This window comes from Mesoplodon densirostris, chromosome 10 (assembly GCF_025265405.1).
Source record: "Mesoplodon densirostris isolate mMesDen1 chromosome 10, mMesDen1 primary haplotype, whole genome shotgun sequence".
Classification (NCBI taxonomy): Eukaryota; Metazoa; Chordata; class Mammalia; order Artiodactyla; family Ziphiidae; genus Mesoplodon; species Mesoplodon densirostris.
This window is the reverse complement of record NC_082670.1, coordinates 103,998,323-104,014,355: the sequence shown is the minus strand read 5'-3', so window position 1 is coordinate 104,014,355 and position 16,033 is coordinate 103,998,323. Positions and strand designations below refer to the sequence as shown.

The 16,033-nt window shown below is 53.0% G+C and overlaps 1 protein-coding gene across 1 annotated transcript; it reads right to left on the bottom strand.

The window, feature by feature from the left end:
• Positions 1-677: 677 nt before the first annotated feature.
• SLC6A1 (solute carrier family 6 member 1) lies at positions 678-15,490 on the bottom strand. Its single transcript, XM_060109881.1, has 14 exons — positions 15,253-15,490; positions 14,668-14,799; positions 14,044-14,144; positions 13,166-13,275; positions 12,636-12,768; positions 9,502-9,636; positions 9,165-9,268; positions 8,786-8,910; positions 7,366-7,478; positions 6,881-7,012; positions 5,929-6,031; positions 4,182-4,282; positions 3,138-3,305; positions 678-782 (listed from the first exon to the last, which is right to left on the bottom strand). Exons 1-14 carry the CDS (start codon positions 15,488-15,490, stop codon positions 678-680), a joined length of 1,800 nt encoding a protein of 599 aa, XP_059965864.1.
• Between the last annotated feature and the right edge of the window lie 543 nt (positions 15,491-16,033).

Genomic DNA, 16,033 nt, shown 5'->3' with positions numbered 1-16,033 from the left:
GAGAAGCGGGGCAGTAGGGGGGGCAGGAAAGCTTAGTGCAGAGATGCTCACTCCGCCCGGCGGCAGGGAAACAGGACACTGGGCGGAGTGCTTGAGAAAGCAGTTCTGGGAATACCGAAGGGGCTGGGGGTTGTCAAGCTGCCTCGGAAAGGAGAAAACCAAAAAATGAAAGAGCTCTGCGGGCTCTCTGCTCTTAAGAGTGAGCTCTCCCTGGAAATGTCCATTATACAAAATGCCCTTTTCATGTGCACAGAGCAGTGTTCCGACGGAACCGAACTCCTGCCAAGTCCGAGATAACAGTCATGGGTTTCGGCAGTAAGAGAACAGTCAGGAATACAACTAAAAGCCAGGAGTGTGCGGCCTCTCCGCATCACACTCGCTGGCAGGATAAAAATGATCTATCACAGCGGTCACACAGGCCGACTGCTTGATGCTGATGGGGCCCAGATTCAAAAGGTCACCAGCCCGCAGGTGCTGGAGCCATCGGGCATCTTCTTTGCCCACGGCGGGGCCCACGGGGGTGTGACTGTCCCCACCTCCCTCTCTTTGCATGGTGATGGTGTCTGGACTCGCCACTCGAGGTAGGTTGAGATAGACAGTATCTTCAGACATCAAGTGGTGGTCATGTGCAGCCAGGGTCGGGGTGAGAGTGTGGGTGGGCGAGCCGCCCTGCACCCCTAGATGTAGGCCTCTTTGCTGGCGGAGCCGCTGGCCTGGGGCTGCTCTGGACCATTCTCGGGGCGGACAATGTCTTCGCTGGGCTGGATCATGACCTGGATGCGCTGTGGACAGCGGGAGGATTCAGGTGGGGATGGAAGGGGGCTGGCCTCTCGTTGGCCCACCCTCTTCTCAAGTCTCCCCTGTTTGTTCTGCCTGCGAGGTGCTCCCAGGTGCCAGCCCCCTCCTGCACACCTTCCAAAGCTCCCCTGGGCCACGCCCACTCCCTCGCACTTGGGTCACTGCAGTCACTGCCCCCAGCCCTCCACTTCCACTCTTGCCCCTCATCCCCTTCATTCTATTCTCAACACCCCAGCCAGAGGGGTTATGTGAAAACAGAAGTCAGATCACATCCCTCTGGTCCTCAGGACCCCACAAGGGCTCCCATTTCACCAAAGTCCTACAAGGCCCCACAGGACCTGGCGCCCATCACCGCAGACCTCAGTGTTCTCCCCTCACCCCCTTGCTCACTACACTGAGCCACACTGGCCTCCTCACTGCTCCTCACAAGCACCAGGCAAGCACCTGTCCCAGGGCCTTTGCACTTGCCGTACCCTCCTCCAGGGACATCCCTTTCCGACAGTGACGCAGCTCGGTCTCTATCTCCTTAGGTCTTGGCTCCGCGTTATCTCCTCAGCGAGGCCTTGCCCAGCACCCCCTGCACCCTCCTTCTTCATATTCCTCATCCTCATCAAATGTGACTTTATTTTGTTAATTGCTGATCCTCCTCTCTCAGAATGTAAGGCCCATGAGGGTGGGATTTTGCTCATGGCTGTGTCCACAGCACTGACAACAGTGTCTGGCACATAGCAGGTGTTCAATGCATGTTTGCTGAAGGGGTGCAATCCCCCACCTTCTCTGCACACCCCCCGCCATCCTGCCCCATCAGTGCACTGTCCTCAGACGAGTCTTCCCTTTCCCACCGCTGGGCCTTTGCACAGGCTGTGCTCCCTTCCACAAATGCACCCCTTCTGCCTCTCTGCCACTCTAAGACCTGACTACCGTTTGAGACACAGCAGCGAATCATGGTAAACGAAAGTGTCGGACCTGGAGTTGGAAGAAAGGGCTGTAAGGCCCCAGCTCTGCTAATACCTGACCGCAAGGGATGGGGAAGCAGCTTCCCCACCCGGCGCCTCATGTGCTCTTTCTGCGAAGGGAGGAGGCTGGCCCAGCAACTCCGGGGGCTGTGCACAACACACCACCCCTATGATGCAGACCTTACAGGCCCTCCTTCTGGCTCTGAGCGTGTCTGGCAGGGACATCTTGGTGGGGAATAAGGCTGAGAGGCACAGATCTAGGTCCTCCCAGCTGTGGCCTTCCACATCCTCAGGGAAATCTCCCCAGGCTACACTTACTTCATCAATGTCTCAGCACCTGGACCTCCAGCACTGCGTTGTTTCACTCAAGAATTCAATATAATTTAACAAAGAGCTGACGTGGACCTCGCATGTGCCAGTGGGTCCCTGCTGGGGGCAGCGTGCCTTACATGAGGTCTAGAGTTAAGCTCTTAACACATCTGATCCCACCCTTCACCTGCTCTGAAACCTCAATGGCTCCCCATTTGCCACTGGATAAACTCAGGGTAAAGTCCAAAGTTCTTGTCCTGATTTTCAAAGCCCTTCATGATCTGGTCCAACCTTCTTACATTCCCAGCCTCATGTCTTATCACCTCCCTGCACCCCTCCCCACTCTACCCTCCAGCCTCACTGATCAGTTTATACCCCTGGGACTTTGCACACACTACCCATCCCCTTCCAGGAACATTCTCTCTGCTTCTACTTTTATTATTTATTTATTTATTTTTAAATTGAAGTAGAGTTGATTTTATGTTACTTTCATGTGTACAGCACAGTGATTCGGTTTTTTAATATATATATATGTGTATATATATATGTGTATATATATATATATACACACATATATATATATACACACACACATCCTTTTTCAAATTCTTCTCCCTTATAGGTTATTACAAAATATTGAGTATAGTTCCCTGTGCTATAGTATGTCCTTGTTGTTTATCTATTTTATATATAGTAGTGTGTATATGTTAATCTCAATCTCCTAATTGATCTCCCTTTGGTAACCATAAGTTTGTTTTCTATGTCTGTAAGTCTATTTCTGTTTTGTAAATAACTTCATTTGTATCTTTTTTTTCCCCCCCTGCTTCTACTTTTAAGTCTGCTAGTCCTTAGTCCTCTTCTTTGCTGTCCCCTCTTTAGGAAGCCTTCTCTAATCCTCCGAAATGCAGGAGGATATCTCCCTGGTTCACCCCAATCGTGACCTCTGACACTCTACCTTCACTGGCTATCAACTTGTCTGTCTCCCTAAATAGACTGTGCTCCACGAGCATAGGCGTGGTGCCCAACAGAGTGGGGAAGGGGCCCAGCGACAAGGAGGGTGGAGAAGGGACTTACCTGCTTCAGGGAGCCCTTTAAGGTGAGGAACATGTAGGCCATGTACCCCGGGATGAGGACCATGGAAGACAGGGCCATGAGCCAGCCCACACCCTGGCCCCACTTGGGAAAAACGTAGCTTCCCATGGTGAGAGGGGTCATCTGCACAGCACTGAAAATGAACACACCCTGGGGAGGGACAGGAGAGAGGAGGGGGGCAGGCAGTCACCCAGACTGGACTGCCCAGGCCCCTCCCTAGACCCTGCAGCTGATAGGTCCACTGCCTTCCCCCCCTGCCCTGGGGCTGACCCTCACAAGGGCCCAGCATCTTGGGAATCCTGCACCCAAGGCCACAGCTAGGACATAAGGTGCCTTTGTGTATAACAGAAGAAGCCACTGTTTCCGGGAGGACCATCAGAAAAAGGTGCCTTCTCTGTGGCAGCCAATAGAAAAGGGCATCCCTTCTGGGAGAGCCAATATGAAGAAGGTGCCCTCTCTGGAAGGACCAATAGCAAAAGGTAGCTTCTCCGGGAGGACCAATAGAAAAAGGCATCCCGTCCTCCAGGTTAACCGGTTTGTCAAGCAGAACAAGGGTGGGAGGTCGCCCCCAGTTGGCCATTGGCTGAGTGTCCCTGTGCAGGACACAACATATGCAGTGGCCCAGCCCCACTGCAAGGACCTGGGCAGCCCCTCCCAGGCCTGCTCATGCCTCGGTTTCCCCTTGCAGGAGGGAATGAGGGATGCTGAGGATAAGAGGCCTCCCCGTGTGACTGGTTTGGCTTCAGAATCAGGTTTGAGCGCAGCACCAGCCCACTGGGTGATGCCGGCTGGTGAGCCCCGGTACCGACAGCAGTAAAGTGGGGCAGTAACGCCTATTGTGCTGATGTTTGAGGACGCTGCGGCATGTCTGGTACCATGCAGGGCCCAGAGTAGACGCTCAGCACAAATGAGAGAATAGTATTCCTAGGGAACAGAGGTCTGTGGGCCTCTTCCACCTGCCTTTGGCTCCAGAAGTGTCCCTCTGGGCCTGAGTCACCCCAGGGCCCAGTCTGGCCCTGCCCTTACCGCTACAATGATGGGGGTGAAGAAGGACCAGCAGAGCTTCCACCAGATGCAGGGCCTGGAGCCAACCATCTCTTGGATGTTGTCATAGAATCGGTTGACACCTGTGAGAATTGGAGAAAGAGCAGGAGGGATGAGCGGGCCGTGGGGACCGCAGGCTCAAGGCCCCGACCTGTTGTTTTCTCACAGTGTGACCACGGGCAAGTCACCTAACATCTCTGAGCCTCAGTTTCCTCATCTGTAACATGTGGCTAATGCTGTGGGGTGGGGGTGGGGGTCCTTATTAGCTAAGTATTCAATAACCATATCCCCCAGCAAACGGGTTGTATGGGAAAGCAAGTCACCTGAATGTGAAAACATCCACCAACAAAAGGATGTACTTACAAAAAGCATCCCGGTCACTCTCAGTGTCCCTCCCACCCAACATCTCTCCCAGCCATTCCTTCAAAGCTTTGCTGGGCAGGGGCGGTTTTCCCTGCTGATCTGATGCATAAGCAACTGGTGATAGATTGCAAATTGCAAAGAAGAACTGCCAATCTTGCAAAAAAAAAAAACCCAAAAAACAAACCACTGCAGATGTCCTGAAGTTCATGAGAGTGACACTGGGCACTGGACACTGCTCAGATTATTAGCAAAGTCACTGACAGTGAGGACCTGACAGCGCTAGACCAGTTAGAAAGCAAGAAGAAAATGATGCGGAAGGGTGAGGTGGCAGGACTACAAAGAACATACACAGGACACCAAGGGCCCAGAGGGACCCTGGACAACACTGCTTCCAAAAACGTCAGCTTGCTGTGACAACCAAAGTGCCCGGAAGGACAGCCTTTTCACTGTTACGCAGTTGGGTCTGGAAACTTAGTCCACAAAATCAACAAATAAAAATCATCATGTCCTACGTTCTAAGATAGTGCATACTTTTAATTATGGCCTAGCTTTTAAAAAATATTTAACTCTAGAACTTTTTTATAGTTTCAGTTTCCTTTCTCTAGATAAAATCTCAAACAAGTCTTTTATGGCAAAATTTATGAAGAAGTGCTGACTCCCATTTATTATTTTTATTTTATTTTATTTTATTTTGCGGTAGGCGGGCCTCTCACTGTTGTGGCCTCTCGCCTTGCGGAGCACAGGCTCCGGACGCGCAGGCTCAGCGGCCATGGCTCACGGGCCCAGCCGCTCTGCGGCATGTGGGATCTTCCCAGACCGGGGCACGAACCCGTGTCCCCTGCATCGGCAGGCGGACTCTCAACCACTGCGCCACCAGGGAAGCCCTTGACTCCCATTTTATTTTATTTTATTTTATTTTATTTTTTTTATTTTTTATTTTTTTTTTTGCGGTATGCGGGCCTCTCACTGTTGTGGCCTCTCCCGTTGCGGAGCACAGGCTCCGGACGCGCAGGCTCAGCGGCCATGGCTCACGGGCCCAGCCGCTCCGCGGCATATGGGATCCTCCCAGACCGGGGCACGAACCCGTGTCCCCTGCATCGGCAGGCGGACTCCCAACCACTGCGCCACCAGGGAAGCCCTTGACTCCCATTTTAAATGAGTTTATTTAACTCTTCTTCTTATGGTATCTTCTAAACATGGGACGTCCTGTGCTAATTTCATCGAACTGCAATGAGGACCAAATAAATTAATGTATGGAGAGGGCCTGGTGTTCAAGTCGTATTTGCTGAATGATGACTGAAGAAAGGAATGAATGAATGAATGAACAAATGAACGAGGGAGGGAGGGAGGAGGGGTTGGTGCTTACCATAAAACCAGGAAATGGAGACACATTCAAAGAACACGAGGAACAGCAGGCTCATGCCGCTGGCGGAGTAGTAATCAAAGAGTTTGAAGACATAAATGCCCCCCTGCGAAAGCAAAAGAGGTGAGAGAGGGTCCACTTCCCCTGGGGACCAGTGCATTCAGTTCAAGGTCAACACAGGCTGTGTAGGTTGGGATTAGACTACACTGCAGCAAGAAGGCTTGAGGGTAGATTAGAGGAAGCACAGAGGTCTTTGCGACCCTGCAAGGATGTGGGCATGGACTCTGGGGACTGGGAAGAAAATGCCCAGGTGGCGGAGGGAAATGTCCCATTTCTGGGAGGGCTGGAGGGCAGAAAGAGGAGCTGGTCATTTGAGCCATCTGTTCACAATGTTAAACCAGTCATGTCTCTCTCTAGAAGCTCTTCCATAGCTTAAATAAGACTGTAATGTAATATATAAAATGTAAAGAGATATAAAGTAAAGTAAAATAAAATAAAATCCAAATGCCCGCCCTGGAAGGTCCTGCATGATCTGGTTCTGCATCCACTACCTACTCCCCCACTCCCTCTGTCGCTACCACGCTGGCCTTCTTTCTGTCCCTCAGCTTGCCAAGCCCATTCCCACCCCAGGGCCTTTGCATCTGCTGTGCTTTCCTCCCCTAGCTAGATCTTCCCCTGGCTGGCTCTTCCTCGCCATGTGAGTTTCAGCTGAAATGTCACTTCCTCAGAGGGACTGCCCTGACTACTCTGTCCAAGGCACCGTCCTACCTACCCCTGCTATTCATTCTCTGTCCCACTATCCTCTGTTCTTCATGGCATTTAATGATCTAATTCGCATGTCGGTCTTGTCCACCAAAAAATGATAGGTGGGATGGGACAAGACTGGGGCACAGAGGGCTTGGGAGTGGCCCCGGGAAGGCAGCAGCAGAGGTGTGCCACGTGCTGACACGCTCACCTGGGTGATGTTAGACAGACCGATCAGGTAGGAGACGATGCAGACGGCGGCGATGAAGAGCTCCCTGCGGTTGCGGAGCAGCCTGGGGTACTCATCCACCAGGGCAGTGATGAAGCCTTCCACGGTACAGAACTGCAGGGGGGGGAAGTCAGCCACCCCAGGCAGCCCCAGCCCCACCCACCCAAAGCCTCACCCTGTGGGGATGGCAGGGCCAGGGGAACCCTGGGTTCCAGGCCTGACTCTCCCTCTGCCTCCCTCTGTGACTGCAGGGAATCCCTACCCCCTGGGCATCAGTTTCCCCATCTGGAAAATGGGGAAGGTAGCTGAGCTGAATCCTGAAGTCTCATGTGGTAGAACATCCTAAGGGCTTGAAACCCTTGGCCAGCTTCTAGGGGGCCTAAGACCATGGGCTCCTCTTCCTGCTTGGTCCTGGACCAGTGAGGCTGGGTGGGGTCTCCTCAAGGTGCCAGCGAGGGCATCCTCACCTGGCTGTCAATGCCCAGCATAAGCAACATGGAGAAGAAGAGGATGGCCCAGAGGGGAGAGATGGGTAGCTGTGTCACCGCCTCCGGGTACGCCAGGAACGCCAGCCCAGGGCCTGTGGCAGGAAGCCAGAAGAGGAAGAAATACAAGGCGCTGAGCACCGGCGGCGCCCCCAGCGCACCCACTTCCTAAGCTTCATTTCATCTCGTCTTCAGAGAAAACGTTTCGGTGAGTGTTATCAGCCTCCTTTTCCAGACAAGGAAACAGTTGCAGGGAGGGGCTGAGGAAGGGGGAGGCAGGAGGCTACAGAGTTGGGTTCAGAGGCAAGAGAACCAGTGAGATAAGAGGAGGGGCTGCGGTGACCTGGCCAGCGGTGGGGACTGGGGACAGCGCAGGTGCAGACAGGGGGCCGGATGGAGAGATACTCAGGAGGCAGAGTGGGCAGGCCCTGGTTTTGGTTGGTTTGCGAGGGAAGGTGAGGGAAGACAAAGGAAGGGTCCAGGATGATGCTGGGGGCCTGGCCTGGGCAGTAGACACTGGAACCCTTTGCTACGATGGGAGAACAGGGTAGGAGAAGGCTTGAGGAATTTGGGACACTGTGAGTGTCTGGGGGTGGGTATTCAGGAGATCAGGGAAAACCGTGGAAGAAAGAAAGAGACGGTAACCTCTCTGGGGTCTGGCTCTGGAAAGGGGGTTGGCTGGGAAGTTCCAGAGAAATGAGATGCTGCGCTGCCCGTGCAGCGGAGAGCAAGCCCTTGGAGGGGAATGTTCCTTTCCACACGACACGCCCAGCTCCCCACGACAGAGAAGGGACAGGTCACATTGCCTCCCTGAGCCTCTGCTGAGCACACAGTGGGTCCCCCGCATTTGAGCAGGGAAGGGGGTGTGCCTGGGGCTGTCCTTGGACCCTGTGGCATGGATGACTGTGTGGAGAGCAGAGTGGGCACAGCCCACTCGGTGAGAAGCTTTTTGGAACTGGGACAAAAGCACCGATGTGGGTGCTTTCAGTCACAATGGTGAAGGTGTCTGGGTTGGACCAAAGTTGATATCCCAGGGGACAAGAGTAGGTCTGCTCCCCTCAGATGTCCAGGATCACGCTGGAGGTGCCAGTATGGCCTGGCTTTGCAACCAGCCAGGTCTGGGGTCAACTCCAGTCCTACCACCTTCGAGCTCTGTTAATTTGGGTAGGTGACCTTGGTGAGTCTCGGTTTCCTCACCTATGAGATGAGGATAACAAGAGCACTGACCCCATAGTGTTGGGAAGATTCAGGGACACTGTCCATGTAAATGCTCAGGGCACTGCTGGCAGGTAGGGACACTCAACGCCAGCGAGCCACGGTGGTGATGCCGGTGACAGCGATGAAGATCGCGAAGTCCGCGGGGTTAGCCCCTCCCCCCAGCCCTCCCCAGTGCGGTGCTGACCTGAGGCCGCCACATCAGCAATGGACCTCTTGGTGACATGTGCCATGAAGCCCACAATGGAGAAGATAACAAATCCTGCGAACATGCTGGTGCAGGAATTGATGCAGCAGACGATGATGGAGTCCCTGCAGAGGGGGGGGGTGGGGTCAGGAAGGGTGGGGCTGCCGGGAAGGTGAGCTACTGGGCTGTGGTTATCAAGCGGCCAGGCGGAGGAGGGTACCTGTGAGCCGAGCTACTGGTGTGCCCGCCCCGCCCCCCCCCACCCCGGGAAGGGGCGGAACCGGAAGGAGTGGCCAGAAGGTTTTGGCTCAGAGATGGGTGGAGTTGACAGGCCAAGGGAGGGGCGTGGTCTCGGAGGGGCGTGGCCGCGGGGAAGCACCTGTAGACGTTGTTGTGGAAAGAGTTGTAGCTGCCGAGAGCGATCAGGGATCCCAGGCCCAGCCCATAGGAGAAAAAGATCTGGGTAGCCGCATCCAGCCACACCTATAGGCAGAATGATTAAAAAAAAAAAAAGTCAAAGTCATAATCGTAGCCTGGAACGCCCCAGGGCCTTTTACACGTGCTAACCAGCTCTACCAGGCAGCAACCCCAGTTCACATAAGCGGGTCCGAGAGGTGCGATAACTTATCCTAAAGGTGGTAAACGATGGCTCAGGGCTCAGATGTGCTCTTAACCCAGCGGGGGGCGCTCCAGGACCAGGTCGGGAGGTCGCTCACCTCAGAGTCCGACAGCTTGCGGAAGTTGGGCGTGATGTAGAAGAGGATGCCCTCCTTGGCCCCGGGGAGCGTCACTCCGCGGAAGAACAGGATGATCAGCATGATGTAGGGATACGTGGCAGAGAAGTAGACCACCTGGGAGGAAAGGGGGCGAAGGGTTACGCCCCTTCCAGCGCACCCATGCTTTCCTTAACCACTTTACCTACATCCCTACCTGTTGTGGCTCTGGGCTTGGTTCCAATTCATCTTCCTCCAGGAAGCATTCCTGGATTCCTAACCTGCTCCTCTTGGCCACTTTTCTGAAGCTGCTCCTTGGTGCCTGAATCAACCAGCTCAGCACCCATTTTTTCCCCCTTTCCCTACCCTTCCTATTTTTTATTTTTATTTAAAGTATTCAAATAATATATGTGGTGACAAGGAAATTTTAAAATTACATCTGAATACACACACAAATTAGAGTTCTTTTCAACAGCCCGTAGAATACAAGTTACATGAGGGACAGGGCTTGTCGTGTTCACTTCTCTGTTTTCCCAGTGCCTAGAACAGTCCATGGTATATAGTAGACACTCAGTAACTGCCTGACAAATACATAAGTGCATGGATGTTAATATTTTAATATTCTCTTTTGAGACTTTCCTTTGCATATATGATTACATTTTCTTACAAATGAGGCGCAAAGTATATACTTGCCTTTTCATTTAACATGTTTGAAGTTAAAAAACACAGTACATACAGCTTTGTTTCTTGTTTCGTTTACTGAATGCTGTTTTACTGTCTCATAACACTGTGATTTTAATTATACAAAACAGTCCCTCAGGAGGTCCCACCACCCTTTTTAAAATTTCCCCCACTGTTATCCGTTCAGGTTATTTCCAATTTTATGTGAGACTCAATACTACTACACTGGACACCCTGCAGATAAAACTTTGTCTACAAAATTATTATACTATTCTCGAGAAAAATTCTTAGAAGTGGAATTACTGAGTAAAAAGGAATAAACTTCTCAAGGCTTTTTATCCACATTGCCTAATTACCTCCCAGAAACTGAACTTCGTCCAGTACTACAGACTGTGCCTTTCCCCCAAAGGGGCCAGCACTGAGGATAATCACCTTACAAATTATTTTAAATTGATAATCAAGAGACTGATGTCACTGTCTGAAATGGCATTTCTTTGCTCACCAGCGTGAAAGAGCAATTTTCAAGTTCAATAACCTCTGTACCTCCAAGTCTGATGTGCCCCTACTTCCCGGTCAGCATGAATTGTTCTCTGGGTTAGTCTCATCTCCCTGACGACTCTGAGACGCTTCAGGCTTAGGAAAGGCAGCCACGATCCAGCAGAAAAACCACTGTACTTGGAATTAGGAAAAGGGGATTTAAAACCATCTGTGTCACCTACAAGCTGTGTGACACTGGGTCAATTTCTTATCTTCTCTGAACCTAGCTTTTTCTTGTCTGGGTACAATCAACCTTTTTGCTCAGAAAGGTTGGGTGTATGAGGACATACAACATGCTTAATCCATGCTTGTCATCTATGTCTTGCTTGTCACTGGGTCTTTGGCATGGAGCCAGGTATACAGTAGGAGCTCAGTAAATGCTCATTGATAGACTGATTGACTCATTCAAAAGATGCAGTGAGAGGGGCTCTACTCTCTGTCCCCAAGAAGTAGTCAGTCTCCTGAGGTAGCAGGAACTTTAGGTACCACCCACAAATAATTATAATAGACATCATGTACTGAGTGCCGACTGTGTGCTAGGCATACGCTCTACATTCTATACAGACTGATTATCTCACTTAGTCTTTGAGACAACCCTGTAAGGCACTATTATTGTGACCATTTAGCAGATGAGGAAACTGAGGCTCAGAAAAGTGAAGTGACTTGCCCAAGTGCACACAGCTAGGGCCCAGGGGACTGACATTCAAGTTCAGCTCTGTCTCCTCCAAAGCCCTTGGGCCCTACATTCTTCTGCTACCTGAAGTTGGGCTGGGAGACACCTGTGCCCTCCTCCTGCTCACCTAGCCTAGGGACAAAGCAGAGATGTTTGACAGTGGCCTTGGTTCTGAGAACCCAGTGGGTCCAAAGGTCCCACCTGACTGCAACTGGGCAGCTTTTCGTTAGCTGGGTCCGTGCCCAAGTGTGTAATTCACTAAGGTTCTGTTTTGCTCGATTCAGCTTTTTGGGCAGTCTGGACCTCCCTGTCTGAGCCTGATTCAGTTCAGTTCCTTTCTTTCCCTGACTTGCTCTAAGACCTCAGACAATACCCTTGCCCTCTGAGTTTCCTTCCGGTCCAGGCCAGTGAGAGACTTGGCCATCTTCTGTCCCCAGACTCCTGGGGTGGGGCTTGAAAACACAAAGAGGCGGGGGTGAGGCCAGTCCCCACCTCACCCCTGACCTGATTGGCAATTTAATCCCCAGGTGTCCCCAGGCTGGACATCCCAGCTAGGCACGGCTCTGCCTTTGCCAAAAACAAAAACAATAACAACTCCTCTTGCTAGCTTCTGATTTCTTTACAAAATCAGCAGCTCATTTGATTCACATAACAAACCAATGGATAAGCAGTTATTGGTCCCATTTTACAGAAGAGGAAACTGAGTTTCAGAGAGGCAAAGTGATTTGTTCCAGGTCACACAGCCACATAAATGGCCAAGATGGGCCAGAACTGTTTGAACACAGGGCCTGAGTATTTAACCATTAACCAATCCATCTCTATTACCTCCTCAAAGGCCGGGATGTAACTGTGCTCACCTCTGGATCACCTGCACCTAGAACAAAGCTTGGAACAGAGTAGATCTCAGGGATGGTGTGTCAAATGGTCCAGGAGCCACATTTGCCCTCCGCTTTGCGATGGCTCTGCCCGGCCCAGGGGAATCTCGATCTCAAGGGACTCACCATGAGCCTGGCACTGCACTAAGAGCATGACTTGCAGTATTTCCTTTAATCCTTAAAACTGCCCAGAAGGTAGGTAATGATATTATTCCTATTTTACAGGAAAGGAAACCGAGGTACAGAGAGATGAAGGCAGCTGCTTAAGTCAAAGTTGGATGGGGTTCCTGGGAGCTATCGACTCCCCACCCAGAGCAGAGATCCCTCTGTAGACCCATCCCCCTTGGGTCCCCACTGTGCACACCTCTTACCTTTCCAGTCCAGCCAACACCCTTCCAGATACAGAAATACACAAGGATCCAGGCGATGGCCAGGGTGATGGCCAGAGGCCAGCGGATTTGACCTGGCTTATCCAGCCCGTCTGTCATCTGATGCATGTTGCGCCTGGTGGAACATCGGAGGGAGGACAAAGTTACGTGGGGCTGGCGGGGGCTGGGGTGACCCGGGGGTGCCCAGGGCGCGATGGGGCTGATGGCTGTGATCACTGGGCTCCCGGAGCTGGGCGGGGACCACGGGCCGTTACACTAATCGGGAGAAAATGCTGTTTGCTCAAGGGACCTGCCAGTGACTTAGTTTTGCCACCATGGCTGCTCACCTGGATGTCTGCAGCGGCCTCCCAGCAGGACCACCCCCCTTCACTTCTGCTCTGTCCCCACTCCAGCCCCTTCTAATGTCTGATCATGTCACTTTCCTGCTTAAAATCTTGCAGTGAATAGCTCGCTGTTGTTCTCACTGGCCCTCAGTGATACACCACCGCCCCTGGGGACGGCCCCGCACTCACTCCCAGAACTCCACCACGGCGCTGGTCATGGTGGTGGTGTTGATGATGCTGTAGTTGGAGAAGCAGCGGTCTGTGTTCCAGGGGTTGTCACACTGCTTCCACGGCAGTGTCTGCAAAGACACAGCGGCACAGATAAACCACATAAGCCCCCAAGAGCTGGCGACAGTGGCCCCAGCACATCCCGTGCGTCCTCACGGCCCTCTGAGCCTCCTCACAGCCATTACCTCAACCTCCCATTCCCAACAGCTCCAGATGCAGGTCATGTTGTCATCCCCATTTTAGAGATCAGAGAGGGACAGCAACTTGCTCAAGATCACACAGCTACGTGTCAGGGCTGAAAGTTGAACCTCAGCCTTTTCACTCTGAAAACCAGCTCTCCGAGCTGTACCCCAAGGTCTCCTGTGTCCACCCTGGGGCCACTTCCCAGCTACGTGACCTTGGGTAAGTAACCGTGCCCATCTGAGCCCGTGCACGATGAAGTTAACAGTGAACACTTACAGTGCTTGTTCTTTGCTGGGTATGGTTCTAAGCACTTTACACCTATTACTCCTTAGTCCTCACACAACCGTATGAGGTGAGGTGAGTTTTACCTTAAGCCACATTTTATAAATGAGGGCACTGTGGCTCAGAGAGGTTAGGTCTCTTTCCTGAAGCGGCACAGTTGGTACAGACTAGGGTCAGGATTTGAACCCAGGCTGTCTGGGTCCATATAATATGGGCGAATGGTGCTATGACGAGGACACAAGGGCTGCTGAAGACAAGCCGCGCCCGCCACCCGGAGGAATGGCCCTGTCGGCAGAACGGTGGTCCCAGTGGAGGGAGGGTGGGGTGTGGGTCTGGCTCCTTCTGGGGGGCAGGTGGTCCAAGGGGTCACTCACTGTGGTGAAGGAATTGTACAGGTAGTAGATGGCCCAAGAGATGATGACGATGTAGTAGATGTTCAGCCAGAAGGACAGCACAGCAGCGGCAAGGCCCACACCTGGGACCAGACACACCATCAGGACCTTCATTTCATACAGTAATAATCATAACCATCCCAGCTCCTGTCATTGTTGCCATTTTCCAGGACATCTACAGTGTCATTGGACCTTGGAGAGAAGCAGGGACTTGGCTAAGGTCACACACACATGGCAAGTGAGGGAGCCAGGACTTGCGTCTGGGGCCCAGCACAGGCTGGCTGCAGGGCGGACTGGGGCCTTGGCTTGCCAGGCAAGCACGACCCTGCATGCGTCCACCCGAGTGTCCATCAGGCACTGAGCAAGAAAGCAGAGAGTCGCGCCCAGCCCCTGCTGGGGAAATGCGCTCACAGGGCAGGGTGGGCTGACGTGCGTGCGGGGCCTCTCGACTGGGTCCTCCTCTGACCGGCATTGCCATGGGTCACCTGGCCCCTGAAAGGGCTCCCCGCTGCTGCTCAGACGTGACCCAACAGCTCCCTCTGTCCAGGGCCCGGAGCTGTGGGCAGGAGCACGACCACGATCCACAGCTCCACTCTGCACACTCACCCTTGAACATGGGGGCCAGCTTCCACACCCCCAGGCCCCCGATGGACGTGTACTGGCCCAGGGAGCACTCCAGCAGGAAGAGCGGGACCCCCGCAAAGATGAGCGTCAGGAAGTAGGGGATCAGGAAGGCCCCTGCGGGGTCGAGAAGAGAGATGCTCGTGGCCTTGAGCTTTGAGAAACCCGGTCGGTCAGAGAGAGCATCACAGCGGGGCGTTCTGGGGTCCCTGCCACGATTTCATTATATTCTGCCTTCAAAGCAGCACCCAAAGCCAAAGTGAGGACCGAGGACGTCCTTTGCTCAAGACCCATGCCCTGCACTTTGCAGAATGAAGACAGGAGCTTTTTGGCATCATTAACAGAAGACTACTGCCCTTTGGGAATCCTTTGGAAAAGGACAAGAAGCAGGAAGTGGGGCCTGGCACTCCCACTGGAGTCTTTAGGGGACCCATTTCCCCAAGGTCACCCCAGAAAATGCCTAAGCAGGACACTCTCCGTGTGTGTGTCGGGTGTGTGTGTGTGTGTGTCGGGTGTGTGTGTGTGTGTGTGTGTGCAGACCCAGCAGGAGGTCACCAGGCCACCACCTACCGCCACCGTTTTTTCCGCAGAGATATGGAAACCTCCAGACGTTGCCCAGCCCGATGGCGTAGCCCACGCAGGACATGAGGAAGTCGAAGCGGCCCTTCCATGTGTCCCGGTCTGGAAGGTCTGCCGCCTTTTTCTGCACCTTGACCACCAGTGTTTTGGGCTTGTCATTGGCCACGGGGACCTCGCTGACCTCCGTGGAGATCTGCCCATCGGCCACCTTGCTACCATTGGTCGCCATGTCTCGGAGTTTGGACGCAGGGGTCCTGGCAGACGGACGTGCGATGTCAGCCCTGGTCCACGTGGACAGCAGTTTTGCGGCTCAAGGTCACCCTAGGAGAACAGAGGGATAGGGTGACAGGCACTGAAGGTGTTAAGATCCTGGAGTCGCCCCAAAATAACAAAACAAAATAACCCACAAACCAAGGGACGAAGAGGGCTCTCCCTCTTTTTCCTGCCAGCTCCTGCCCCAGGAGAAAGGAAGATGCCTTTTGCTTCCAAGGTCGTCATGTGAGGATGTGGTCTCGACGTCTCCTGGGCTAGCCTCAACGCTGGCCATCCGTGTCACGTGCCCTCCGTTGTGTGTCCATGTCAGAGAGTAGCCCCAGGCAACCAAAATTCCAAACAGAAATATTATGTGCACTTCATCTTTGCCTTCCGGGATGCAGTTGGGAGATTTTCTATTCCCTGAGGCCATAATAGCCAAGGCAGGGTAAGCAATGCAGGATTTTCCTGTGAGGCTGAACAGGGAGGCGTCCTGGCCGCAGGGGTAGGTGAAGGCGGG

What these genes read in the sequence shown, in the direction of transcription:
- SLC6A1 (XM_060109881.1), bottom strand. Translation starts at nt 15,490, where the DNA reads ATGGCGACCAATGGTAGCAAGGTGGCCGATGGGCAGATCTCCACGGAG. An exon ending in CTGCGGAAAAAACGGTGGCG is followed by an intron (nt 14,800 to 15,252) that starts GTAGGTGGTGGC and finishes TCGACCCCGCAG; the next exon opens with GGGCCTTCCTGATCCCCTAC. An exon ending in TGCTGATGTGGCGGCCTCAG is followed by an intron (nt 7,479 to 8,785) that starts GTCAGCACCGCA and finishes TTCCTGCCACAG; the next exon opens with GCCCTGGGCTGGCGTTCCTG.